This window comes from Electrophorus electricus, chromosome 1 (assembly GCF_013358815.1).
Source record: "Electrophorus electricus isolate fEleEle1 chromosome 1, fEleEle1.pri, whole genome shotgun sequence".
Taxonomy (NCBI): Eukaryota; Metazoa; Chordata; class Actinopteri; order Gymnotiformes; family Gymnotidae; genus Electrophorus; species Electrophorus electricus.
In genome coordinates, this window is record NC_049535.1 from 11607501 (window position 1) to 11634961 (window position 27461).

General features: G+C 48.4%; 3 protein-coding genes and 1 non-coding gene across 5 annotated transcripts in view; 1 reads left to right on the forward strand and 3 right to left on the reverse strand.

Annotated features, from left to right (window-relative positions):
- The window catches only part of myo10l1 (myosin X, like 1), a 73565-nt gene extending 71845 nt beyond the window's left edge, over positions 1–1720 (reverse strand). Inside the window, exon 1 of the mRNA XM_035526897.1 lies at positions 1367–1720. Within this exon, the coding sequence (XP_035382790.1) occupies positions 1367–1387 (21 nt within the window). The 5' untranslated portion in view covers positions 1388–1720. The remainder of the gene's footprint in view (positions 1–1366) is intronic.
- Positions 1721–12623: 10903 nt separating this feature from the next.
- Positions 12624–19361, forward strand: atg9a (ATG9 autophagy related 9 homolog A (S. cerevisiae)). 2 transcript variants are annotated; one of them, XM_027018708.2, is made up of 16 exons: positions 12624–12776; positions 13019–13161; positions 13397–13527; positions 13633–13676; positions 13855–13919; positions 14084–14233; positions 14335–14476; positions 14673–15421; positions 15525–15678; positions 16209–16388; positions 16477–16716; positions 16866–17104; positions 17295–17412; positions 17523–17718; positions 17917–18059; positions 18149–19361. In XM_027018708.2, exons 3-16 carry the CDS (start codon positions 13425–13427, stop codon positions 18155–18157), a joined length of 2532 nt encoding a protein of 843 aa, XP_026874509.2. In that variant the 5' UTR covers positions 12624–12776; positions 13019–13161; positions 13397–13424; the 3' UTR covers positions 18158–19361. The 2 variants fall into 2 exon arrangements, with proteins under 2 accessions (XP_026874509.2, XP_026874508.2); XM_027018707.2 differs by lacking the exon at positions 12624–12776 and having other exon boundaries at positions 12783–13161.
- Positions 19362–19527: 166 nt separating this feature from the next.
- Positions 19528–19600, reverse strand: trnak-uuu. Its single transcript has one exon. It is a non-coding gene; the product is annotated as a tRNA-Lys (tRNA).
- Positions 19601–21610: 2010 nt separating this feature from the next.
- pcnt (pericentrin) overlaps positions 21611–27461 on the reverse strand; it is a 28848-nt gene continuing 22997 nt past the window's right edge. Inside the window, 13 exon segments of the mRNA XM_027018691.2 lie at positions 21611–22048; positions 22932–23062; positions 23164–23347; positions 23457–23521; positions 23608–23834; positions 23930–24076; positions 24366–24509; positions 24645–24809; positions 24919–25581; positions 25704–25854; positions 25955–26177; positions 26937–27132; positions 27243–27410. Of these exon segments, the coding sequence (XP_026874492.2) occupies positions 22005–22048; positions 22932–23062; positions 23164–23347; positions 23457–23521; positions 23608–23834; positions 23930–24076; positions 24366–24509; positions 24645–24809; positions 24919–25581; positions 25704–25854; positions 25955–26177; positions 26937–27132; positions 27243–27410 (2508 nt within the window). The 3' untranslated portion in view covers positions 21611–22004.

A 27461-nucleotide genomic window follows, 5' to 3' on the forward strand; every position in this document is an offset into this window, starting at 1 on the left:
GTGTACATGTGTGTATGAGAACCTCTGTACTTTGAATACCTGCTCTGTGTGTGTCTGTGTGTGTGTGTGTGTGTGTGTGTATGTGTACATGTGTGCATGAGAACCTCTGTACTTTGAATACCTGCTCTGTGTGTGTGTGTGTGTGTGTATGTGTACATGTGTGTATGAGAACCTCTGTACTTTGAATACCTGCTCTGTGTGTGTGTGTGTGTGTGTGTGTGTGTGTGTGTGTGTGTGTATGAGAACCTCTGTACTTTGAATACCTGTTCTGCAGTGAGAAGCTTAAGTGATTCAGTTGTAAATGCACTACATATGTGCAAAATGCTAAAATGAAACATATGCAAAGCTGGAGAAGCTTTGAGTTTGTTCTCAGTCTTTTGTTTTAAGGTTATTATAACAGGAGGATCACTGAAGAATTCTTTCCCCAGAAACAACTGATGATGGTATTTCATTAATACTCATTTACTCAATGGGGTAAGACGTTTAATGGGAATGCTTTCATAGAGGTCAACAGACTGTGTATATGTGTGTTTATGCGTGTGAGCGTGTGTGTGTGTGTGTGTGTGTGTGTGTGTGTGTGTGTGTGTGTGTGTGTGCGTATGTGCGTGTATTGATTCTAGGATGGTCTTTTCTTGGCCTTATGCTTACCAGTCCTGGTAACATTGACTGGGTGTGGAAAGGAACCTCTTACACGCTCCTATGTGAAATCACACACCAGATTATGTTTAATGTATCTAAAGCCTGCATATTGATGACACAAGGCCGATGTTACAGACCTCGAGATTCCAAAGATCCGCAGCCGTCGGTGTGCTGGAATCTGCGAGTCCGTTCCACGCCAACATTGCGGGTAAACCGGCATATCACAACCTTTCACGTGATAACCAGTTCGTCAGAGCGCATTAGGTCGTTATGCAATGAAAATCAACAGTATTTCATTGGTGTCACCCACAACAGAAGCAAACCTACCCCGACACGGCACAGCGCGACCCCCATCCCCCTCTCCTCAACCCCCCCAGTCAACACCGCTGGACCGCTCGCCACAGCCCCGTCCGGCGACACCAAAGACCATCGACCACGGCGATCTCCAACCACTGCCTGCCATTTATTACCGAAAAGAATGCGCCATGAAAACGGAACGACAGGCCAGTGCGAAGGAAGAGGACACAGACAGACTGCAGCCCAGCACAGAGGGGAGAGGTGTGAACAGCGGCAGCCTGTGAGCATGATTTACGGAGCTTAACCTGTGCGCACCCGGTCATTAATAAGATGATATTTGCAGAACAGACTATGTCATCCACAACTCTCGTATAAGAACCCGCGTTTGAGAGGTCAGCCGAGAATCAAAATGATGCAAAAAACAGCCCACCTCTGCAAAGAACGCATCCATTTCCCCAGACGAGCGTGCGCCCGTGTTTCTCCTAATAAATCACACTTTATCGAGGTCCGCGCGATGGATGCAGAGATACAGGTCCAGGCTGCAGATGCTTCCCAGTCAGCAATGCAGGCGAGAGAGCGAGACTGCCCTCCGCATCCGAGTGTGGCGGTAAAGGAGGATGTGAGGGGGGAAAAAAACGTCCACGAGACCTAGCTTCCTCTGGGGTAAAACAAAGCGTGCTTTCCTCACTAAAACAGCCCCTCTACGATGGTTTCAACAGAGCGCTCTGCACCCCCGAATCCCAGTCCTTCTGTCCGCGGCGTGCACGAGAGCGTCCTCAGCAGAATGAATGAGCGAGCGGCGCTCGCAGGTCTCCCGAGGGGCGGCGCGCGACGCGTAAACCACCAGCAGGACGATCTGCATGCTGACATCACATGGGCTTTTGCACACTAAGATCAGACATGTCAGGTTCAGTGGTGATCATACCACCGCATTGCCTGTTTCCTCTGTAGGTCATATAAAAATGTAAAAATCCGTAGCCTAGGTGCGTCTCCATGCGCATGCGCCGTTTTAGAGGCACGTCTACGCCAAATTTACTCCCTGCTGAATACGACTTCTGCCATATCAGCCGCTTGGTGTAGTCTTTATGAGCGAGGGCGCTGCTGTAATCGGGCTGCCATGGTTACGCTGCTGCTGCTGGTGTGTGTGTGGTTAATATTATCACACTATATCACAAGTGGTGTGTATGAAATCAGGATAATTCCACATACTCAACCTACTGTATGATAATTCACTTTTAGATGTAGACTACAGTATCTAACAGATCTACTCTCTGTTTACTTCAACATGAAATAGCAGAGGACTTTAGATTATGTTGTGCAAAAGTTTATTTTCTGTTCATCGTATTCACTTTCCTTAAATGCAGCTCCATGAAGCTTCCTCTATTACCTCTCTACCTAATAGATTATCAGGACTCGTTCAAAACGAGCATCACAAGGAATCACTCATTTATTCTCCTGAAAATATAAAAAATACACACAGACTCCCACTTCTCCTGTAACCCCAGGAGATGTGTACTGTGGCGGTGTTGTGTGTTTCTAATTTCTCTTTTCTCGTCCATTCTGGGTTCAAATGGGAAGTACTGAATGAACAAAAGTGCCATATCTGCCTAGGAGCAGATGCCTGATTGCATAATTCTGCTCCGTGGGATTAAGACACATGGTTTCAAACGAAACTGTCTTCATATCTTCAGTGTTCACACTAGCTGGAATTGCTCATGCATTGGTTTGGATGCATTTTGTGAGTACGTTGCTGTCACCTTGTAGCCATCTTTTTGCCTTTAGCCTCATTAACATCACAAATCCGCCTCTTTCCCTGCTCCAGCTGGACCCAGAAACAGATATTAAGAGATTGAAGCACCACTCTAATGTTTTGAATGATTAAATATTTATCTTTTTATCTAATAGGAACAAACGACCCTTATGAATAAGCATAGATCAGGCACTCAGAGTTAATATTAGAGGGCAGGCGATTGCCTCGGCACTTAATGACCCCATTAGCGCAGGTCTGAGAGAAGGACCAATAAAATGAGACAAACGTAGGGGAGGGGGTTGGGACTCCCAGAGTAAGACAGCAGTGCGACTGTCACTCTCTCACGGAGGGCACCGGAATACCTTCCTGGCATTTCAACATGCAGTCCAATGTGAGTGCGTAGTTATGGGTGAGGTTATGGAGATGAGGCGCCGTTACGGAGATGAGGGGACGGCAGCTGGGATGGCTTCAGAGGAAGCTGCAGGAGTTGAGTTGGCATGGCGATTGTCTCCTCCCTGGTTGTCAGGGAGATGGAGAGCAGATTCCACTGCTCAGTTAAGCACAGATAAGCGCTCAGCAACTGCTGTTCTTTTTGTCTCAACCGCTGGGTACATTTTACTGTTTGTTTTCAAATTTTTGGAATGAGGATTTGGACATATAATCAAACACACACACACACACACACACACACACACACACATACATACACACACAGAAACAAATATAATGTGATTATGTATAATTACGAATGCTCTGACAACAGTTGTCAATGCCAACATTTTAATGTAATTTCTGTTAATATAATTTTACATTATTCATGTTTAATCAAAGATATGGACAATTGTAGCTCAAACTAAGTGAGGTTTATGAAACAGCACAAACAGGGTCTAAGAAGATGAGGGTTGTCAAGATTTGAACATCCAAGTACTGTAAGAATCTCTGACGGGGCCCTGTGGTCAGAACCAACCAGACTGGTTTAGCTGTGGACTGATAGCAACCTCAGTGATGCTGGTACTGTAAGTAACCATGTGCAGGTATAATGTTCCTCTTGAACTTGTGAGATTAGGGGGCTTTTCTGCATTACTGTGTATGTTGTCTTTTGTACTGCAGGGCTGTGAGATCAGTCAAAACCGAAGTGTTGCGTGTTAGAAGAGAATGTAAAGATCAAAGCACAGCTGTCATTACAGTTCACACTAAAACTACCTCCAGGCACTTCTATAGACAATATCCACTGGCAATGTGAAGTCACGGTGTATTGTTATGTAACCATTTTTAAGATGGGTAATTTGAAATGTATGGGGTGCTAAGGGATTTAATTGATTTTTTAAATGTTTGTATTATTAAAATATAGGTTATAGACACAAGCACTGTTTGTGGAATTAGAACATTGCGGGTAACATGACTCCTTGGATGTGCAGGTCAATCGTGAGGGCTGTGCAGCTCACCAGAGCTTACCAGACTGCTGAGACCCCAGGTGCATTTCAGTCTTTCCCCAGCAAAGGTGCCCCTGTACTGGGCCTCTCTGCTGGCTGTGTCCCTGCCTGTCAGCGGATGTCCTGGAAGTCCCACAAGCCTCTTAGACGTGGGCTGGGGTCACGTCTCTGAAAGCCGGGCTGACCTATGGTGTGTTCAGCTCAGTCTCTGTTTCACCGTGTGTGGGGAGGTAAATGTGCTCTGTCCCCTCCTGCTGTTACTCCATCACAGAGACAGCTCAGCAAAGCAGAGAGCGGAACACCATCTCAATTAGTCACCTGACGCCATGCTTTTATTCTGCTGACTTATTGGTTCCTCCAGAAAGTCCCATAACCCCCCAACTCAGCTGATACAACCCCACTACTAGAAACAAGCAAACCAGCAAGGCTAAAAGAGAGAGGCCAAAACTATTCTGAAAGAGAAGAGAAAGAAGGAAGAAGATTTTCTTAATAAGAACAAAGTCACCATTCCATAGGGACCATAAATGGGAGGTTAGTTAAAGACCTAAGAAATGTCACACGTAGGACTTCAAGCTGACTGGGGCTGACTGAACATTACATTACACGTCATTAGCAGTTGTGCTGGATTCTCTAAAGTAGCACACAGATCTGTTTGGCAGGAAGGCAGAACATGGATCACCGTAACAACGGTGCATTAATGTCACGGCTACATAACCTTGACAACCATATTGCTATGGTAGTGAATTACAAGGTGACGGCAGTGAAGTGCCCTCATCTACTTCATTAGCCTGTTTCATCTGCGGCAGGGAGGGTTAGGGTTAGGGTTAGGGTTAGAGAGCGGCTCAATGTCCACCGCAGATACGTAGTGTTAGGGTTAGGGGTAGGGGTAGGGGTAGGTTAGGGTTAGGGGTAGGGGTAGGGGTAGGTTAGGGTTAGGGTTAGGTTAGGGTTAGGGTTAGGGTTAGGGTTAGGGTTAGAGAGCGGCTCAATGTCCACCGCAGATACGTAGTGTTAGGGTTAGGGGTAGGGGTAGGGGTAGGTTAGGGTTAGGGTTAGGTTAGGGTTAGGGTTAGGGTTAGAGAGCGGCTCAATGTCCACCACAGATATGTAGTGTTAGGGTTAGGTTAGGGTTAGGGGTAGGGGTAGGGGTAGGGGTAGGTTAGGGTTAGGGTTAGGGGTAGGTTAGGGTTAGGGGTAGGTTAGGGTTAGGGTTAGGGTTAGGGTTAGGGAGAGGCTCAATCTCCACCGCAGATATGTAGTGTTAGGGTTAGGTTAGGGTTAGGGTTAAGGTTAGGGTTAGGGTTAGGGTTAGGGTTAGAGAGCGGCTCAATGTCCACCACAGATATGTAGTGTTAGGGTTAGGTTAGGGTTAGGGTTAGGGTTAGGGTTAGGGTTAGGGTTAGAGAGCGGCTCAATGTCCACCGCAGATACGTAGTGTTAGGGTTAGGGGTAGGGGTAGGTTAGGGTTAGGGTTAGGTTAGGGTTAGGGTTAGGGTTAGGGTTAGAGAGCGGCTCAATGTCCACCGCAGATACGTAGTGTTAGGGTTAGGGGTAGGGGTAGGGGTAGGGGTAGGTTAGGGTTAGGGTTAGGGTTAGGTTAGGGTTAGGGTCAGGGTTAGGGTTAGGGTTAGAGAGCGGCTCAATGTCCACCACAGATATGTAGTGTTAGGGTTAGGGGTAGGGGTAGGGGTAGGTTAGGGTTAGGGTTAGGGTTAGGGTTAGGGTTAGGTTAGGGTTAGGGTTAGGGTTAGGGTTAGGGTTAGGGTTAGAGAGCGGCTCAATGTCCACCACAGATATGTAGTGTTAGGGGTAGGGGTAGGGGTAGGGGTAGGGGTAGGTTAGGGTTAGGGGTAGGGGTAGGTTAGGGTTAGGGTTAGGGTTAGGGTTAGGGTTAGGGTTAGGGTTAGGGTTAGGGTTAGAGAGCGGCTCAATGTCCACCGCAGATATGTAGTGTTAGGGTTAGGTTAGGGTTAGGGTTAGGGTTAGGGTTAGGGTTAGGGTTAGGGTTAGGGTTAGAGAGCGGCTCAATGTCCACCGCAGATACGTAGTGTTAGGGTTAGGGGTAGGGGTAGGGGTAGGGGTAGGGGTAGGTTAGGGTTAGGGTTAGGGTTAAGGTTAGGGTTAGGGTTAGAGAGCGGCTCAATGTCCACCACAGATATGTAGTGTTAGGGTTAGGGTTAGGGTTAGGGGTAGGGGTAGGGGTAGGTTAGGGTTAGGGTTAGGGGTAGGGGTAGGGGTAGGTTAGGGTTAGGGTTAGGGTTAGGGTTAGAGAGCGGCTCAATGTCCACCACAGATATGTAGTGTTAGGGTTAGGGTTAGGGGTAGGGGTAGGGGTAGGTTAGGGTTAGGGGTAGGGGTAGGGGTAGGTTAGGGTTAGGGTTAGGGTTAGGGTTAGAGAGCGGCTCAATGTCCACCGCAGATACGTAGTTCTGGCAGAGGTCAGAAATGAGAGCAGAATGTTTGTGAGCGTGCAATGCAACATACGAGGAGAATCTGTAGATCTGCACTAAAACAGGTAGGCTAGCAGATTATTTAAATGCCATGTGTAGTAAATCATTGACTGAGCCACAGTGGGGGAGTCCCAGACTTGCGGCCTCTGATTCTTCTCTCCAACACGTTCTCTAACAGAGTAATACAACAGGCCCCTCCCCTTATTCCTGCCAGTCATATTCTGGCCCCTCCCTCCTCCTTTGTCCTGAATTCTTACCATTTCTTATTCTTACTGTCCTTCACTTATAACCTCTGGGTCTTGACGTTTTTCTGTCAGGAAATGATGCTGTGGTTCAGCTCGGATGGTTTTGGTGCACAGAAGCGCTCAAGCTAAATCAGACTGATGTGTCTCTGCCTGGTAGCTGATCAATACCGCTGCTCATTGGGTCGAACGTAAATGGATTATTGTGTCAAGGGCACCGGCCCGTGGCAATGACCATAAATACCAACAGAGGAAAGCAATGAAGTGTTTGAGGCGTCTTCCACAGCTTCCTGTGGTTGCTGGTGGTGTTTCGGTGGGTAACATTGAAGCCAGGACCAGTAACAGGCAGGATATGACTTTAAGACTGCATACACTTTTAGCAAGTAACTAAGGACTAAAGATTTCAACACACACACCAACACACACACAGTCTCTTTCTCTCTCTCTCTCTCTCTCTCTCTCTCTCTCTCTCTCTCTCTCACACCAGTCACCAGGCCAAATAAGACTAAGAAAGCTGCCAAATTTAATTTATATTTGATTAACCTCCAAGCAATATAATACCAAGATCAATAATTGGATCAGATATTCTTCCCCTCTCTCATATGAATAAAGAGAAGAAAACAGGCTTGTCTATGAGGGTACAGAGTGAGTGTGAATGAGTGTGTGTGTGTGTTCTTAATACACACACACACCAGTGAATGCTGGATATTTCACTAATCTGGGCATTGCAGTAATAGAGCAGGTTCCCTTTAACAGGGAGGAGACGCAGGTCAAAACTCAACCCTGTGCCATCTCTCACCAGCTCTTTCAAAGAACAGGGATACAATGAACGCGGGCCGTCCCTCAGAAAGGAATGTTGCCCCCGGCAACCAGTGTGCGGCAAAGGAGCAAAGTGAAATGCACATGCTTTCAAACCATTATCTCCATGAACCAGGACATGGATGATGATATCATCAGCTACTTTTTGAGGTACAGAATCATTATGAGCAGTTTGGGTTTACAGCAACATTGCACAGTTCTCGCAGAAATCCTGCCTCAGATCCCCCGTTCCAATGCCCTTTGAAATAATTTGATTTCAGTGGTGTTAATGCACATTTTTGATGGAGGATGGCACATTTGGAGTCTTAGCTGGTCACCTCACCTGCATCGATCTATGATTAATCAATACGCTTTTGCTAACGCCAGACTGCAGTGGCCTTTTATCCTACAGTTAAGTGCCTTGTTGTGTCTCCAGGCACTTGGGTGATAGAGGAAATAGATCATTCAAGAGTTCGGTAATCTTCTCGCTGAGCCTGCCTAAAGGTCTCGGTAATGTACCAGAGACATAATGACATTACTGCAGGAACACAGGACAGATGACAGATTTAGGGAAAGCCTTAAAGAATGTCTTGAGGTATCTAATTCAAAGGTTCCTACTAGGACTGAAGATTGATCTGGAGTTCTTGGTTTTTTTTACCTACATTTAAATTTTGAGGTAGCTATTTTGTCTTCATTACTTACAATATGTAAGTATGTAGATAAACATTTGCAATATGTGTGTAGATAAATATATGCATATGTGTGTAGCTAAATATATGCATATGTGTATAGATAAATACATGCAATATGTGTGTAGGTAAATATATGCATATGTGTTAAGGTAAATGCATGCATATGTGTATAGATAAATACATGCAATATGTGTGTAGGTAAATATATGTATATGTGTTAAGGTAAATACATGCGGTAGTGACCATGTTTACTTTGAAGCCAGACCATTATCATGTCCTCAGTGCGTAACAAACTGACCTGTGTTCACACTGAAACTCTCTCTATAGAAGAGACACTCCTTTTCTTACACTGCTGTCATGTCTGTGTGACTCAGATGTTCAGAAATTACAGCCACACTTTTAAAGGGTTGTGTGCAATACTTCTGTGTTTAAGCCTCACAGCTCGCTACAAGGTAGTTGAAATCCGTGGAAGGTCACTCAAACGTAAAAGTAATTAACGTGTTGCTGCTCATTGTCGTGTCTATAAACTGGTTTTCAGAAGTCTATTCCAATCCACTCCTCTTAGTGTTTATCACACACACACACACACACACACACACACACACACACACGCACGCACACACACACACACACACACACACACACACACACACACACACACACACACACACACACAAGAGATGTGGTGATGCTACCATACTCACTAGCTCATTTACAGGTAAGTGTGATAGTGTTTGGCTCATATTGAACGATGGAATTGTACCATTAGTTGTATACTCTTATATGTGTTTCAGCATTCAGACTGTAAAAATAAACATGAAATCCAGATAGACTGGAAGTGCAGCATCAAGGCCATGTGAGCTATAGGGCTGAGTAGAAATGAAATCCCAGTGCTTCAGTGTTGATGTCATAGAATCACTTTGACCTGGGAGCCTCTTTGTCTCTTTAGAGAGAGAGAGAGAGGGTGTGTGTGTGTGTGTATGTGTGTTTCTCTTTGAACTTGGCCTCATGCAGTTAAAGGAGCTCTGAAGCTTGGAGCACAGCAGATGAGACGCACACGAGCCTAGATGAGCCACACATGAGCCTTGATGAGTCACACACAATCCTAGTCACCTTTATCCCTTTGAGTCCTCATAATGAAAATGTTGACAGCTAAATAACCTTCCCAAAATTATGAATAACCTGACCATCATGATATGTCTAGTCCACACACACAAACACACACACACACACACACACACGATCTCAGCAGGAAACAATTACAAAGGTAGCTCCATTCTTCTCCAGCCTTCTGGAAAGCCTAAATGTCCCAACACAGCCCCCATAACAGGGCCACCTTCTACATGTACGCTTGCTTGTTCCCATGACAACTCCAGCATAGCAGGGTGGACTGTCTTATAGGTGGCGGTGAAGTGTATCACAGCGTTGTGGTCACACAGACAAAAACACACATGCCTTCTAGGATACAGGGGCTAATGGGTTTTTCAGGAGAAGAGTAATGGCCCTTAGAGTAGTAATAGAGACAGAAATATGTGTCCGTGTGTACGTACCCGCGCGTGCATGAGTGTGTGTGTGTGTGTGTGTGTGTGTATACACTTGTGTATCTATATGTATTCATGGTTCCCAGAAACTAGCAGGAGATCAATTTAATCAAGTGTCCTCAGAGAAATGACCTCATCATCGGTTGCTGGAGCCTACCAGGGGTCTTCACCTCCTCATGGTCTGCTCCACCTCCTTCTCCATCACAACAAGAGTTCGCCTGACCAATTAGCTCTCCTCCTGACCCAGTACTAATGCAGCGGGATAGAGTCTGTGTTGTTCAGCCAATCAGATTCAAGAAATGCAGCCAGTCTGAGTGTGACCTTCCACCATGGCACGTGACTAAGGAATATCTCCTGTCTGTCACTACCCATTCTGTCCCAGATGTCTGACTCTGAATAATACCAATATGCTTATCATTATCTATTTGGTGTCAATCAGTGATATTTGCCATTGGGACAGCAAGCTAGTTTTGAGCTATCAGACTAGTATGGGAGTTTGATGGCTCAAAAATGTAATTAGTGTACTTCATCCTAATAGTGTTATTTAAAGATTAACTAAACTGATTTCAAATCCAAATCCATCCAGATCCAATTAGGCACTTCTAAAAAATTATACAGTCTGAATTATACAGACACAATTTTTAGAAATATTGGTGAAACATCCCACTCCTCACGTCACTCCCAAGACACACACTCTCTCAAAGAGGCTTCGTAATCATTACTCGATAAGCATGTGTGTCACTGGGCTTTAAAATATTCTTTTCTCCTTGAACTCTTTTCAATAGAGATTTTATTCTGGATTAAATTACAGTGGGAATGAGAATTGTGGACAGAAAATCTTTAGTTTAGGATGAATGGTAATCTTTGTCGAGCAGTCCCTAACATAGCCGGTTTGTTTGAAGGAAATCCTGGCAGGCTTGAGGTGGGAAATACGTAACCACTGATGAAAGTGGCCCATTGTCAAGATTACACTCAGTAACAGTTCAGGCCACAGATGGCGGCTGAGTGTTATTACACTAAACACGCACTCAGGCAAACATACACACACCCTCCAGGTTGACATGCTGTAACTAAGGTTTCTATTATATTGATGATGTGTGCAGAAGAAATGAAAGAAAGAGTATAAATATAGAAAAAAAAACAGAAACTAACAAAAACAAACAAACAAACAGGGAATAAAGAAGTGTCTGTAGCTGCAGCGTTACGGTGTGCTTTCACAGCTGGGCAGAATAATGGCAGTGTTATAACCTGTCTGTCACTGTCTGGGTGGGTCAGTGGGAAATGTGTTTACAGAGATGCTCTTATGATCATGACAGCCTTTAGACCCAAAGCCAAAGACCAAAGCACACCATCTGCAGCACACATGCACTTTTGCCAGCACGCACACATGCGCACACGGACCAGGTGAACATGGGCAGACCATCGTTTATGTCTTCTCTCACATACTGTACTGAGAGTTAAGCAGTAGAAAACAGAGACAGTTTCCAAATTCACTGATCATGGACCAAATATGGACAGCGGGACGGTCGTCACATTCTCAGACCATGAAAAAGTTATGGACAATTTCTTAAAACTTTATGGACAGCTTCTGAAAAGACCGGATAGGCAAAGATTAATTCTGGACAACACAGCAGGTTTAGCGATGGAGAATCATCATGAACTGACTAAACTCAACTTGAATGGGTCTGGAAAGACAACTCTTTTGGCCTCTCTGTACGTAAGACATTAAGGAAACCCAGAGGGACAAATAGGATGAAATTCAAAATAAAAGGCCATCTGTCATGGCATTTCCTGTAGGTCATGAATATGCAGTAGAAGAGATTGCTGGGCTCTGCTGCCGGGGACGAGCGGCACTTGCGGCTTCGTCTGGTCCCAGCAGGGCCCCCGGGCAGATGCCTTACCCGGGCTCTGGGCCAGGACTGGGCATGAGTACCACCCTGGCATACTACAAACCCTCCAAAGCAGGAGAGCATGAGTGTGGTGATCAGAGAGAACACAGAGACAACCCACGTCTCTCCATCAGTGTCCAACCTAGGAGGTCCACTTAGAAACCTGATGGGTTTTTTTTTTTCCTTATGGAGACCAAATGCACGGAGGTGTTATTCTGTTAATAAAAAATCAGTGAAATGCTTTAATAAAGAAGGTGGTTCTTACAAATATTATAATAAAATGTTTATCTACAAGTGGGCAGTCTGTCTGAATGATCAGCACAGGAGACTGAGTTTAATATTATAATATTAGGTTATGCTAAGTTTTTTGACCGTATAACATACAGGGATTACAAAGTAACGCATGCATTAAATGAAGTGACTATAATTTAAATTCAAAGCAACATCCTTCAAATACTAACACGAGAAACGTGTCTGCTTTCTGAAATTCTTTGAAACATCTTTAAACATCGAAATTATTGTGAAAAACGACGAAGAATCCGCGATGCAAAATGCACGTGATCAAATAAAAGAACTCTCTCTAGTGGCCTCACAGTCAACACAAGATACCCAACGTAGAATATGTAGAATATCACAATCACAAGAACTTCACAATCACGAGAGGACAGGGCTCTCATCACACCCATATAAACTGAAGAAAAAGAGACGGGGTTATTTTATCCCACTAATACCATACGAAAAACCCACAACAACGTGGGAAAAGTCATGTTGCTTCACAGACTGCCAGCTCTCCGCGCTTGGCCACGGGGGACACCCTCCCTCTGGAGTTCATTGGTCAATTCACACGTCCATCTCAGGGAACTCGCACGCGATTGGTCGCTGATTACCCAAAAAAGATGCGATAAGTGGCTATCGTGCCGCTTAGAAACGAAACCAAACGTTTGGAAAAAAAAAAAACCCCGAAAAAAAATGTGATTCAAAAGGGAAACGAATGTTCAGCAGAAAGTCACGGCGAGGCGCTGCGGAAACGCATTCCTAAAAGACGGTAGGCGTGAAAGCGCGCAGGCGCCGCCCGGGTTTTCTGCATTGCTCTGGAAGGCTGAACTGGGCCGCTGGTGTTGCGCTTGTTTACTGTACGTTACCGAAGCTGTCACTACAACCGGGAGGGGGGTTCTGTCGGTTCTTTTATGCTCGAGGCGTAACGTTTAGCCTGTGTACTGTGGGCCACGCGTAAGGACGGCTGGACTGAAGCGCAAAACGGAACGAACGCGCATTTTCCTTCCGCAGAACGAGCTCGCGGGAAGGCCGCTCGCTCCGTGACTCCGGAATGCACGCGACGCAATACCCGAACGATTATTCGAGTCGACGGGAGATCATGGCAGAGAGAAACTGTGGGACGGCAGCTCCCGCTTGTTTGGCCCCATTCTGAGGTAATTTGAGCAGCTTTCCCTTGTGCGTGGCTCATAGCGACTGTCAGTAGTTTTCAGCTTGCCCTTTAATTAAGATGTCATTGCATGCCACGTTAGCATATTGATCTTTTCTTCATATTGGTTAACCAATTAACCTTGTCGTGTTGTGTTTCTTTTTATTTAAAGTTCCGCAACACACACACACACTAATCGGAGTTTGCGAAACCATAACACGCGTGCGTTGTCTCGTGTCCAGTCCTTAGGCTCTCGCGGCAGGCTGCGGCATGGCCCACTTTGACACGGAGTACCAGCGGCTGGAGGCGTCCTATAGCGACTCCCCTCCAGGAGAGGAGAATCTGCTGGTCCATGTACCCGAGGGGGCGAAATGTAAGGCGACACCTGTCGTGCTGTTGCAGTCTGACCTCCAGCCGATTTTTGCGTGCTTTTGTCAAATCCCGGACTCATTCTCTCTCTCTCTCTCTCTCTCTCTAGCTCAGTGGCACCACATTGAAAACCTGGACCTCTTCTTCCAGAGAATATCCTTTATGCAGGAGTGATTATAATGAGAGTGTAATCATCTGCTGTCTGTTTAAGGTGCCATTAAGAGACTTTTAAGACACTTATGACAAGCGATATGATGAGTCATGATGATTTTTCTTCCCTTCTGAGTCAGCCGTCAGCACCAGTACCAAATTCTCTTTAACTTTTGCTAACGTCTATAATCTTCACCAGAAGAATGGATTCACGTGCATGCTTTTGGGTGAAATCTTTGAGCTTGTGTAAGTACAAAGTACTACTCACCAGGAAAAAAGGTTTAGCGTCACCACATCCTGCTGAGTTGGTACAAACACATTCTCCACACTCTTGCTCTAGCTCTTTAGCCGTTTGCAATCTGAGCTTTTCTAGGTGACTGTAAATATATACGCTGTCAATTTTATTTCAGACAATTGGTATTTGTGGTGACGTTCACCGTCTTCCTGGCCAACTGTGTAGACTACGACATCCTCTTTGCCAACAAGTTTGTCAATCATACTGACTCCTCCAAGGTCACGCTTCCAGACGCCTTTCTTCCAGTGGATGTGTGCAGTGCTCGGTAAGTCCGGTGAACTCTTTAGCATTTAAAAAGAAAACTCCTTTACTGATAATTGTCAGTGTTTTCTCTGATGTGCGTGTTCTTGTTCTCTGCTGTTTCAGGATCCGTGATAATGTCTTGGTCATTTTCATCCTGATTATCTCGGGGGTCTTCTGGCTCCATCGGTTGGTGAAGTTTTTCTACAACGTCTGCTGCTACTGGGAGATCCGATCATTCTACACAAACGCTCTGAAAATGTGCATGGTGAGTGCGCAGGTGTGCTGTCTGTCTGCTGATGTGAGCGCCGTGCTTACGTGAGGGCTTTCGCAGTGCTCTGAGTGGATCCGAGGATTTGAGTTTATTTACGTCAGGTTCTGGGGTTTGAGTGTGTTGTTGTTTTTTTCTTTTTCTTCTTCTGCTGCTCAAACCGCGGCACCGTGTCCTGTCTCGACTTTTGCAGGCGGACCTTCCTAACTTCACATGGCAGGAAGTGCAGTCGCGGATCATCGAAATCCAGAAGGAGCACCAGATCTGCATCCACAAGAAAGAGCTCACCGAGCTCGACATCTACCACCGCATCCTGCGTTTCAAGAACTACATGGTCGCCATGGTGAACAAGTCGCTGCTGCCCGTCCGCTTCCGGCTCCCCCTGCTGGGCGACTCTGTCTTCTACACCCGTGGCCTCAAGTACAACTTCGAGTTGATCTTCTTCTGGGGCCCCGGCTCGCTGTTCGAGAACGAGTGGAGCCTGAAAGCGGAGTACAAGCGCGGCGGCAACCGGCTGGACCTGGCCGAGAGGCTGAGCTCGCGCATCCTGTGGATCGGCGTGGCCAACCTGCTACTCTGCCCCGTGGTGCTGGTCTGGCAGACCCTCCACGCCTTCTTCAGCTACACGGAGGTGATCAAGCGCGAGCCGGGCAGCCTGGGCGCGCGCGGCTGGTCCCTCTACGGCCGCTGCTACCTGCGGCACTTCAACGAGCTGGACCACGAGCTGGCCTCGCGCCTCAACAAGGGCTACAAGGCCTCGTCCAAGTACATGAACTGCTTCGTGTCACCGCTGCTGGCTGTGGTGGCCAAGAACGTGGCGTTCTTCGCCGGCTCCATCCTGGCCGTGCTCATCGCGCTGACCATCTATGACGAGGACGTGCTGGCCGTCGAGCACGTGCTCAGCAGCATCACGCTCCTGGGCGTGTGCATCACGGTGTGCAGGTGCGTAGAACCTGCGCCGGCACCCGGGGGCATCCGCCCCTGATGCCGGCGCTGATCGGCCTCGCTGCTCTGTGTGTGTGGGTGTGTGTGTGTGTGTCTGCAGGTCATTTATTCCCGACAAGCATATGGTGTTTTGCCCAGAGCAGCTGCTCAAGGTGATTCTAGCGCACATCCATTACATGCCTGACCACTGGCAAGGCAACGCCCATCGCTACGAGACCAGAGATGAGTTTGCTCAGCTCTTTCAATACAAAGCAGTAAGCAAGCACCACCACCCATGCCATCAGCCACACCACCACCTACGTCAGAGAAACCCCAAGGAGGCAGCACACATGACCCACTGTGTGAAGTTCCCTTCACTAGTCCAGTCATTATGCATGTGCAGGTCATGTCTACCAGCCAATCCTTCGCTCAGGTTCCAGAGACGGAGAGATGTGTTGTACCATTTCCTGTCCACATATTTGTGGAGGACTCGGGTGGCGTCACGCATATTCGTATATTTCATTCGTTTTATCTTGTTTGCTCTGTTCAAATTGTGACGAGTAGTGTCTAATTTTTGTAAACAGTCACGAACATAGTAGCACAAAATAAAGCCAGACTTAACAAAATGCGTCCATCACGTCCTCTCCCAAAACTAGTGCCGGTGTCTTCGTAGCCGGTGGCTAAGCATGAATTATGGCGTTTCCAGAAGACCAGGTGTTAAGGAGGTTCAAATGGCAGTGCTTCGTGCCCCGCCCCCCTGGCCTTTTGACCTGTGGTGCTGCGCCCTCTATTTCCTCTGTGGCAGGTGTTCATCCTCGAGGAGCTGCTGAGTCCTCTCATCACGCCCTTCATCCTCATTTTCTGCCTGCGCCGCAAGTCCCTGGAGATCATCGATTTCTTCCGGAACTTCACGGTGGAGGTGGTGGGTGTGGGGGACACCTGCTCCTTTGCTCAGATGGACGTCCGTCAGCACGGCCACCCGGCGGTGAGGACCCTGCTCTTCAGGTGACACTAGAACCCTGACGAGTTCCCCCCGGAGGTTATGACTCAAAACTCCGATTGGTGCGTTGCAGTGGATGTCTGCGGGAAAAACGGAGGCGTCCATCTACCAGCAGGCGGAGGACGGGAAGACGGAGCTGTCGCTCATGCACTTTGCCATCACGAACCCTCAGTGGCAGCCACCCCGGGAGAGCACCCATTTCATCAGCCAGCTGAAAGAGAAAGTTCACCGGGAGGCCACAGCAGGGCAGCAAGGGACGGTGTCAGAAGCTCATGCTTTGGCGTCCACCCACTCCCTGCAGTCTGAGTCTGAGGTATGTGCCAAACTGCAGTCAGGTTTGAAATGTTTTAGGAACGGTGTCTTATGCACTACCACGGTTTAACAAGTTTACCCAAGACTATTTTGTATGTGTGTGTGTGTGTGTGTGTGTGTGTGTGTGTGTGCCTGCCTTCCCAACCCCAGCCTCGAAGCCTCATTGCAAACCTCCTGGCCGGACCACCATCCCTGGCCTCCTTACACCTGGGTCGAGAAGCCTCCCTAATCAATCACCTGTCCATCGGCATGAGCGAGGGGGCATCGGTCCTGCGCTCCCTCTCGCCGCTCAGCACCAGCGTGCACCTGCGGCACAGCTACACCACCACACGCCTGCCCCGGACCGACCACGCGGCGGGGCCAGGGGCCCACGCCATGGCAGGCTCAGGGTGCGAGAGACAGTAGATCTAGTAGATCTTCAGTAGATTTAGTAGATTTAGCTTCTTTTATCATGGAAAAGATGATCACTCATAATCTTTCTCCCAATAACTGGAGGGTTTAGGAGGCGGAGCTACAGAGGGAATGGGAGAGTGTTGGTCGCCACTTACCCGTTTAACGTCTTCACTTCCTGTCTCGTAGGACTGATGCTCATACTGTCAGTTCGGGCAGTAGCGCGTGGGAGGGTCAGCTGACCAGCATGGTCCTATCAGAATATGCCTCGACAGAGATGAGCATTCACGCCCTCTACATGCATGAGGTAAAGACGTGCGCCCGGAAACACAGTACACGTGACGCGGTCGCCTCGATGCAGGCGGACACACACACACAGCGGTGCGTGCAGGCTTAACGTGCGTGTTCCTGCCTCAGCTGCACAAGCAGCAGTCCCACGGCGAGCTGTCGCGACACACCTGGCACAGGCAGGAGAGTGACGAGAGCGACCACGACGACGCCGAGGCCGCCCGGCACCTCCCGCGCTCCAGCACCTTCCCCTGCACCGCCACTCCCAACCAGGAGGGGGCAGCACTCCAGAGCAGCAGCCAACGCCGCTACGGCGGGACCACAGGTAGCGGCACCGGGGCCCTTCAGGCTAAACTGACAAGCTGACAAACAGTAATGACAGCCTCGAGTTTGCCGGCTGCAACCTTTTGACTTTTGGGTGAGGACACCAGACCGGGTTTGTGAAGAGGGGCCTGTGTTGTCACAGTGCCGCGGGCAGAAGTGCTTGACGAACACGATTATAAGAAGTGATCGTTTTGTGCAGATACTCTGTGCGGAAGCCATCAGCTTCAGAGGACGCCCCGGGTGCCGATGGGCGGCTGGTCTGAGGCTCCACCGGTGAGCCGGCACCACGATCCCGTCCCGGAAGAGGAGCTGGAGGACAAACTCCCACCACAGATTCATAAGGTGGGGAGGAGCATAACTTCACATAACTGCAAACCTGAGTGTTGGGTGGAGCTCTAACCCTGGCTTACGTTTGGTTGATTGTTTTTTAGGTGACATAACGGGCGTGTTGTCAACAGCGTAGTTTAGACATGCAACGGTGACGACCTTCCAGCGACGTGTGTATTTATTCACTCTTTGGCAGCACTGAGGTTGGACCCTGCTTCACACCCTGCACAATCAACGGCTGACGCACTTGTAAATGCCTTCGAGAGTCGTACATGAAGGCGACGGCATTCCCCTCCTTTTCACTGACAAAGTGGCATCAGCTTCATCGTCCTGGGATAACCACCTTATTCCAGGCACGTCGTTCTGGGATGTTTCTGCCACCACATTCTGGGGTATAGGGGACGTCTGAGGCTGTAATGCATTATCCTCCCTCCACTGCATCATCACTTGTTCTTCTTATTTAAATTTGTCTGCAATTTACATTTATTGTTGTTGTTTTTTAAGATGGGTGAAGGGGGAGGGTGCACTAGTGTGTGCTCAAATTAGTAAGATAAAAATGCATAAACTTTTATTTAAACTGACATTCTTTAGTTCTTTCCATTATAGTAACAAATGCATATCCATTGCTCGAGTATCTTCATGATTATTAATCTATTGTCTTAAATCCATTTATAACTACGTCCTGTGCCACAGAAAACTTTGAAACACTAGATTATTGTCTAGCAAATCTAGTTTTTATCTTGAGGGCAAGCCACTGACACTTCTCCAAGCATGGCCCTGGAAAAGACACCGCAGTCCGATTTGCATGCTTTCTTCTGTCCTAGGGTTTGCACAGATTTGAAAATAAGAATGCACTTTAAACTTCATTTCTAATCCACAGGAGGTTTCAGAGTTTTTATTTGCTCTCATCATAAGTCGCATTTTGTGAACATTACACAAAGTCGTGTTTGTAAGAGTTGGCAAAGGAAAAGTGGGTAAAGATGGTTTACAGGCATCGAAAAGGAAGCTCTTGTTATAAAGAATTCTAAAGGTTTAGTACTTAGGAGTGAGGATTCACACTGGTGTACAGCACTTACTTACGACGTCTCCGAGAGGAAACCTGTGCATGATTCTTGACCTTTTTATCATTGTGCATCATTTTATAGTTGGCCAGGTAGACTTTGAAAAGATTTGTTACCTGAGCCAACTTGTCAACCATATATACCATGTCCTCATCCGTTGATATATATTTTGCCTTTTTATAGACTGTGTTGTATATTTAAATTTTGTACAGCTGTAAATTCATCATTAAAATGTTTAATAATTTGTGCAGTGAAAGCAGTTGTGTACTGAAATCTTTTTCCTCAAATATTCGGTAAATCTAATACGAAATGGATTTTGCAATTAAACCACATACACGAACGAAGCAAAGGCTACCAATAGGTTTCGCAGAAGTATATTTTGCAAATACTCTGCTAAGTGTTTCCATGTGAAAAGGTTGAGCCGCCCGAACAGGGACTTGAACCCTGGACCCTCAGATTAAAAGTCTGATGCTCTACCGACTGAGCTATCCGGGCTCTGGCAGAGGTAGCATGGCCTGCCATTTTGAACAAAAAAAACCCCGCCAATATTGATACAATATCATTTTAAAATGCCGTGTCGTTAAATATTGTGCGGGGATGGAAATGTTGCCACGGGACTAACACTTCCCGAAGCAGAATTAACTTAAGTCTCAGGTTCTGACGTTAACACATGCGCCAGCTGAGCTCATATACAAGCGGCTGTTCTTCCCCAGGGTAACACACAGCGCCTTCAACTTCAAACTGCTTGTATTTGCCATTTAGCGTTAGCGATGCTAGACAGACTCCAGCGGACTTACGCTAGAGAGATAGTGATTGGTATGCGCTTGACCAGACTGAGCAGTTGTGTTTTATTCCATAAGCTACTGGCAACATTTCTTCCAAATTCCAGATAAAAAATATTGTATTTTAGAGATTTATTTATTTATTACAATGAAAATGACCAATATACAAATACTGCAACGAAAGCAAGCTCCTTAATTTATAAACACAGTACTAATATTTCAACTTGGGGTGCGTCAAGAAAATATTTGGTGGAATAACTGATTTTTAAATCACAGCTTTCATGCATCCTGGCATGCTGTTGGATAACTTCACACTCATCCTGGATATGCCACTTCCAGGAGCTCGGCTTTGTTTGACAGCTAATGACTAACCATCTTCCTCTTGATCACATTCCAGAGGCTTTCAGTGGGGTTTAGGTCTGGAGACTGGGCTGGCCATGATAGGATCTTGATCTGGTGGTCCCTCATCCACATTTTGACCTGGCTGTGTGACATGGAGCATTGTCCTGCTGAAGAAAAAAAAAAGCCATGCGAGTTGGGGAACATTGTCAGAGCAGAAGGAAGCACGTTTTCTTCCAGCAGTTTTGTAAGTGGCTTGATTCATGTGTCTTTCACACAGACAAATCTGCCCAATTCCAGCGTTGCTGCAACAGCCCCAGATCACCACCGTTCCTGCACCAAATTTCACAGTGGATGCGAGCCACTCTGGCTTGTAGGCCTCTCCAGGTCTCTGTCTAACCATTACATGACTAGGTGTTAGACAAAACTGAAAATTGCACTCAGGGACTTACTCCAGTCCTCTACGGTCCAATCCTTATGGCCTTTTGCAAACTTCGTCTGGATCTTCTTTGCTTCTCGTTGATGAAGGGCTTTTTTCTAGCACTGCACGTCTTCAGCCCTGCCTCCAGAAGCCTGTTTCGCACCGTCCCCGCTGCGCAATTCACCCCAGCTGCTGCATGCCATCCTTTTTGTAGCACACTTGACGTCATCTTGCGGTTGTTAAGTGACACTTAAATAAGGTAGCGATCATCACAGGTGGCAGTCGTTTTTGACCTCCGCCAGTCTGTAGCTATTGTTCCATGTGTTTGCTGCTTGACCTTGTTCTTATGAATCATAGTTTCTTTTTTTTTTTTTTTATCAGGATGGAAGCAACCCTTCTTTTCGTCATTAAGAACCTTTTTCAACTCTTTTGTCACGGTCTGGAGCTGTAGTTTGACTACACTTAATTTTTGGGTAGTCCTAGCACTGCTTTTCCTATCCAGCTGGTTCTATAACAAGAGAATAGTGATGACAGCAGCAGTGGTTTTTATCCTGTTGCTTGTTAGAATGGGATTTTGTTCAGGTGATCAACCTATTCAGCATTTCATTAAGGAGAATGAGGTGTCTGAAGGAATTCAAACACTTGAATGGAAGGGCTGCTGTAATTGTGGAAATGCTGATTTAAGAAAAAATTGGAGTGGTCTCATTTTTTACAGAGCTGTATGTCATCTTTTTAGATTAATCTTATTCATACCTTTTGTAATGCACATAGGATTTTCAAAGTCCACACCTTTAGTTAAAATTAAAAGGATTTTAATTTTTGTGAGCACCTGGCTGTGCTTAAGTGCATGTAGCAATAGTCGCTAAAACGCCAACACTACCCATAATTACGCAGGATATTTCTTATACTTTAACTATAACCAATTTTGACCAACTTCGACAATATTACACACAATGAACACACTCCAAATCTTAAAATATTTATTGAATTACATAGAAATGCTGCAGCTTCATAAAAAAAGTTAAAAAGTTTACAAAACGTGCACCTTTGTACAATATAACGGTGATGATTCTTTACAGGTTCCAGTGCTAACATTGTAAAAAACAGGTAATCTACACAATAACAACCATGGTGAACATTTACAGACCGTCTGGTGTGTGAAACATTTCGGAAGAAGCATAAAACAGCTCGCACTATTACCAAACACACTTTGGGTGGTCAGTGTTATCAGTTTGAGGTTGACAAAAAAAAAGTTCAATAAAACAAATGTCAAAAATAATCAAGTACCTCAACTCGCGTGTATAAAGAACATACACGGCAGGAACAGAAAGCTGCCATGTGTGACCCACTCGGCTGTTCACCGGTCAGATTTTCTGGAATAAGAGTGCACGGAGGGGGACCCTAGAGAGCAATGAGGAAAAACCGCCATGATGAGAAAAACCTTCCCAGCACTGTACAGAAGACGTTCAGTGACCACTCAGTGCCTCTCCCATCTACAGCCAAAGTGCCACCAGGCCAGAGAGAGTGAAACGTGACTGACGGCACAAGACGGCGCACGTAGCCTCGCCCAGCGGTGAAGGAGCATGCGGAGTCGGGTCTCAGCACCCCGAGACTTCTCACTCACCTAAGGGCCACATGTAACCCGGCGATAAGCAACTCAGATACAGCCAGCTTCTATTTTCGAGCAACCATTTCTGCCGAAAGCCCATCATATCGGGGAGAGACCGTCTGCGCGCCTCGCGCAGGACTGCTGGACGGGACCGGACGGCAGCGTGTGAACGACTGCAGGAGCACCTCACAGGACCCTAAAGCCCTCCACACCCACCCCACAGCTAATGACCGTATTGTGTGATCAGTCACATTTACTCCGGACATGCAACAGGACATGTTTTCTAAAGTAACCCGATGGTCTGAATTACCAGACAAGATCCAGATTTTAATCTGTTAAAGTGTTGCTATTGAGAGCTGGCGCGTGATTACACAGATGTTTAAAGGGACCAGGGGTCCCTCACTCATACTCGCCAGTGCAGTTAGCCAAACAACCTGAGAGTTCAGAGTGATTTACACTGAAATGTCCAGTAGGGGTCAGTATAAGGAGAGACCAAGAGGAACACCTAATGCTACAGAGAATGTATGCAATAACTGACCATGCTCTATACAAAAATGTTCAGAGAAGTGATTACTGCTATTACTATTATGAAAGACAGATTGGCAGACAGAAGTGACTTAAGAAGCTTGTTAAGGTGTGATGGTGTGAAGCATCACGGTGCATCCTGGCCCTTACCTGGTCGAATGGCTCCCAGACGCTGCTGAACGTTCTCCAGGTGCTGGATGTACTCAGCCAAGGAGCGCTCCTGGTCCTGAGAGGGCGTGAGGGTGCGCTCTGCCAGGGTGGAGACGCTGCCGGGGCCTCCCCTGAAAACCACATGGGTCAACTTACATCAGCCAAACGGCTCCTGGGGTGTAACTGCAGTGACTGGTGAAGGGGACAGAAGCCCTGGTCACGCCGGCCTCACCCGTTGTGCAGCCTGAAGGGAGATTTGACTGGGGGCGAGATCACGCCCCTCTGTGAGAGGACGTGGTCATGGGTGGCCACCAGAGGAGAGACCACACCCCTCTGTGTGATGACATGGTCACGGGTGGGCGGAGAGTTGAAAGCAGCCCCAGAATGCTGTGGTTTCAGAGCCTCTGTCCTCAGAGCTGGGTGAGTGTGTCAAAGAAGCACAGTAATTACAATACATTCAAAACCATTTTCAGTTTATTATTTCACTTTAACGAGCACTGTGGGTTTTCAAGCCACGGTCGTCACCTGCGCCGCTCCCTCCTGCGCTCTTCCTCGTCACCCTCTGCCATTTCCTGGTGAGGAACCTCAGTCTGAGGAGGAAGAAGAGAAGGAGATCAAATCCCAGCGGTGACGCTACCTCGCGTTTCGCATGGGGAAGGAAGTCCCGCGGCCCTACCTGGAGATGGCGATGAGGGCACGGGCGGCACTGCGGAAGCGGCTGAGGGGCGTGGGGGCGTGGGCGGGACCCAGCGAGGGCTGCGCACCCATGCGGGCGATCAGCGCCAGCGTGGCCTGCTCGCAGTCCTGGAAACCCCCTAGCAGCAGTAGCAGGTAACGCTTCTGGTAGGCCAGAGACTTCCTGTAGCTCTCCGCACGCAGGTACTTCTCATACAGCCGCTGCACCTGCGCTCGGGAGCGGGGACAGACGAGGGTGAGCTTCACTACAGAGTCCACTGGGAGGATGAGGCGTAGGCAGGAGAATGGTTCGGAGGAGTCACCTTGGTGCTGGACAGGTCAGGGACGGCCCTGTTCTCGATGCCAGCCGTGACCCTGGCCAGGTCGGCCTCAGCCCTGTGCAGCGCCGTCTGCAAAGCCACCTTCTCCTTCTGCCAGGACAGCTTCTCCGCCAACGCCGACGAGCCTGTCTGCACAGAACACCAAGACCCACAATTCAGCGCAAGCAACTCTGGCCTGTTAAGGATGGCCTCATAACTCTCATGCTCATTCTGTCTCCCTCTAGTGGACACCAATAGGTTTGGACTCATTCCAGCTGTCTGAAGCTCTAAATGCTCCATGAGCCTTAGAGGAGAGGAACTCTGCTCCCCTCTTACTGTGAAACAGGTACACACACACAAAAAGCTGTGAAGGGATGTGTGTGCACGCGCGTGCATGCAAGACCCTGACACGTTTCCAGGGAGAGCCTGGGAGATGTACCTGCTCACTACGTTTGAAGTTGAGCAGATCCCTCTCCAAGCAGGATACTGTGTGTGTGAGGGAAACCTTCTCCTCACTCAGACACGACAGACGTTCCGCCAGCTCGGAGTTCTCCTTCAACACGCGCTCAATCAGCGAGGACTCCTAGAACACACCCACACCCAACCAGTTCACTTTCCTACTGGAACACACAGACCAGTGTTTTCTCTAAACACCTGGCCTGTGCAGCCCAGTGTGTACAATGAACCCTTGGTGGAGAACCGCCAGTGTGCACTCCACCTGCGTGTGGGCGTGTCCGCCAGGGCGGGGCTCATCGGAGGTGGGCAGGGCTCTGCGCAGGCGCTCCGAGGCAAGCCTCTTCTCCTGCTGCTCCAGGCCAGCCAGGGTGTGCTGCAGCTGCCGGACATGCTGCTGATCGCGCTCGCGGAGGACCTCCAGCTCCCGCTGCGCACACACAGAGACGCACACTTACTTTTGGCTTGAGTACAATGGCATGTCCATCACAAGTCCATAGCTTCCAGCCAGGGAAGCACACGCACAATCCTCCCCCTACCAGCTTCTCCGTGGTGCGCTCCTGCCTCCTCTCTTTGTCCTCTTGCTCCTGTATCTCCTGCCTCCGCTGTTTCTCCCTCTTCTCCTCCCGCACCCTCTCCTTGTCCATCACGTCCTTCATCTTCCCCTTCACCTCGTCCAGCTCCACCTGGAGCTGCGTGGCCCTCCGGCGCTCCGCCTCCAGGCTGCGGCCCACCTCCTCCCGCTGCATCTGCAGACCCTCCAGGGCCTCCCGCAGCCTCCTCGCCTCCTCCTGTCCCCTGTGCGCCTCCTCCTCCTGCCTGCGCCTCCCCTGGAGCGCCTGGGCACGGAGCTCCTCCATGGTGGTGGCGAGCTCCTCCGACCGGTTCCGCTCATGCTCCAGCTGGGCCCGGAGATCGTGGATGAACCTCCCGTCATGGGCGCTGGCTACCTCCTGGGCGCGCGCCTCCTGCGCCTGGCGTGAAAGTGCGTCCGAGAGCTGGGTGGCGCGCTGACGCTCGGCATCGAGGTGCACCAGGGCCTGCTCTGTGCGCTCACGCTCGTGGGCCAGCAGCGCCTCGCAGCGAGACTGCTCCATCTGCAGCTCCGAGCGCAGGTTGCTAGTGGCAACACGCTCCTGTTCCAACTCCGAGCCCAGCTGGCACAGACGCGACGCCTGCTCAGACAGGGAGGCGCGCAGAGACTGCAGACAGACAGACGCACACACACACACACACACACAGCACCGTTACACTTACACACACCACAGAACAGAAGCACATGTTGGATTAAAGTATATTGTCATTATGCGCACGTGTGACGCACCTCCTGCGTGTGCGTGCTCTGCTCAAGTGCACGCTGGCCGCTGAGTCTCTCGTGGTGAAGTTCTTCTTGGAGCTGTTTGACTCTGGTCTGCTCTCTCTCCACGTCCTCCACACAAGCCTGGCACTCCCGATCCTTGTTCTCCAGCTTCAGCCTACAAGACGGGCAGACACAAAATCCCCACACCCTTTAACAACAAATCCTGGCCAAGAAGAGTGTGAGACAAGAATGAGCAGCGTGTGTGTGCGTTTTACCGGAGTTGAAGAATCTGGTTCTGTAATTCCTCTCTGCCTTTACAAGCTAAATGTAGCTGCCGACGACTCTCTTCTAGCTCCGCCCTCATCTCAGACACCACCTTCCGCTCCGCCTCCAGCTGCGTGTGCTGCTCTGCCCCTCGGGATTGCTCCTCCTCCAGAGAGTGACGCAGCTCATGTACCACTGTCTGCTCCTGCTGCAACCGTCTCTCCACTTCCTCGACTACGGCACAGAGCAGTCACCCACAACACCTCCGTTATTCACCACGCACTCCTGAGCCAAGGTGTCAACAGAGGACCAGCTTGTAACCAAGCATAGGTTCGTACAACAGGTGCTCAATCATATCGATCACATTAGCACCATCTCAGGTTTACAGTAGGTAAGCATGATCTCTACATTCCAAAGCAAAGTGCTGGGACCAATCAAATTGGACAAACGTTTGTTCCCACCCATATTCCTATCCTGCTGGTTCTGAAAAGCTTTGAAGATAAACCAAGTTTATATCTTATCCTATAAAAAGATGGACATTTACATGTGCAAAGAATACCAAGAAAAAACAATAGTGTTTGAAAACAGTCCCGATTGTTGTAGTCTGACCAATGCATCTGATAGCTAGCTAGCTAACAAACTGCCACAACATGAACCTTTCAGCAGGAAGAAAAGTTAAAGATTTCACAGAGATTAATCCTCAGTTCATGTGTTGAAATCTAGCTATATTAAAAATGCAATAACTGCACAAGATATCAGAACTTCAGCAAACTAGACAGCATTCAGTGAAACACAAAACAGACAAGCTTGAGGTAACGACAACGATCTAATGTGAACACAGGGTATGACCCACAGGGTATGTCCTACTGAAGGGCACAGAGAGTCTGGAGACGCCTTTTGTTTTGGTTCAGGACAGGCGAACCATCTCGTAGTACGCACAGTCACAGGTCAGAGCACAGATTCGACGTTGTCCCAGTTACATGAAGGGCTCACCTCGTGTGTGCAGTTGCCATTGTGTGTGCTCGCTGCGCTCTTGCGCCGCATGGAGGGAACCCTGCATTTCACGCAACTGTTCCTGGCTCTGCAGGGTACACGCGTGCAGCTGTGTGTGCAGGCTGCTGACCTCAGCCAGGAGACTGGCATGGTCAGTTGCCAGCAACTGCTCCAGGGAAGCCCTCTGCTGCTGCTCCTGGGGGCAGAGGACAGAAGGGAAGGGAGTTGGAGTGTGTGTGTGTGTGTGTGTGTGTGTGTGTGTGTGTGTGTGTGTGTGTGTGTGCGCGCTCGCGCTCTGATCAGTACCTGTTTCTGGAGAAGCCTCTCCAGGTGCTCCACAAGGGAGGTGTGGTCTGCGCCAGCACTGGTTGCCATGACTGCTTGGAACTGGGCGTGAAGCCATTTCCTCTCGCTGTCAAACACACTCCGCACAGCCTGCAGCAGCTCCCGCCGCCAGTCAACCTCATCGTTAGCCTACACAGCCACACACCCCCCACACACATTTCTCTCACTTAGTGACGAGAA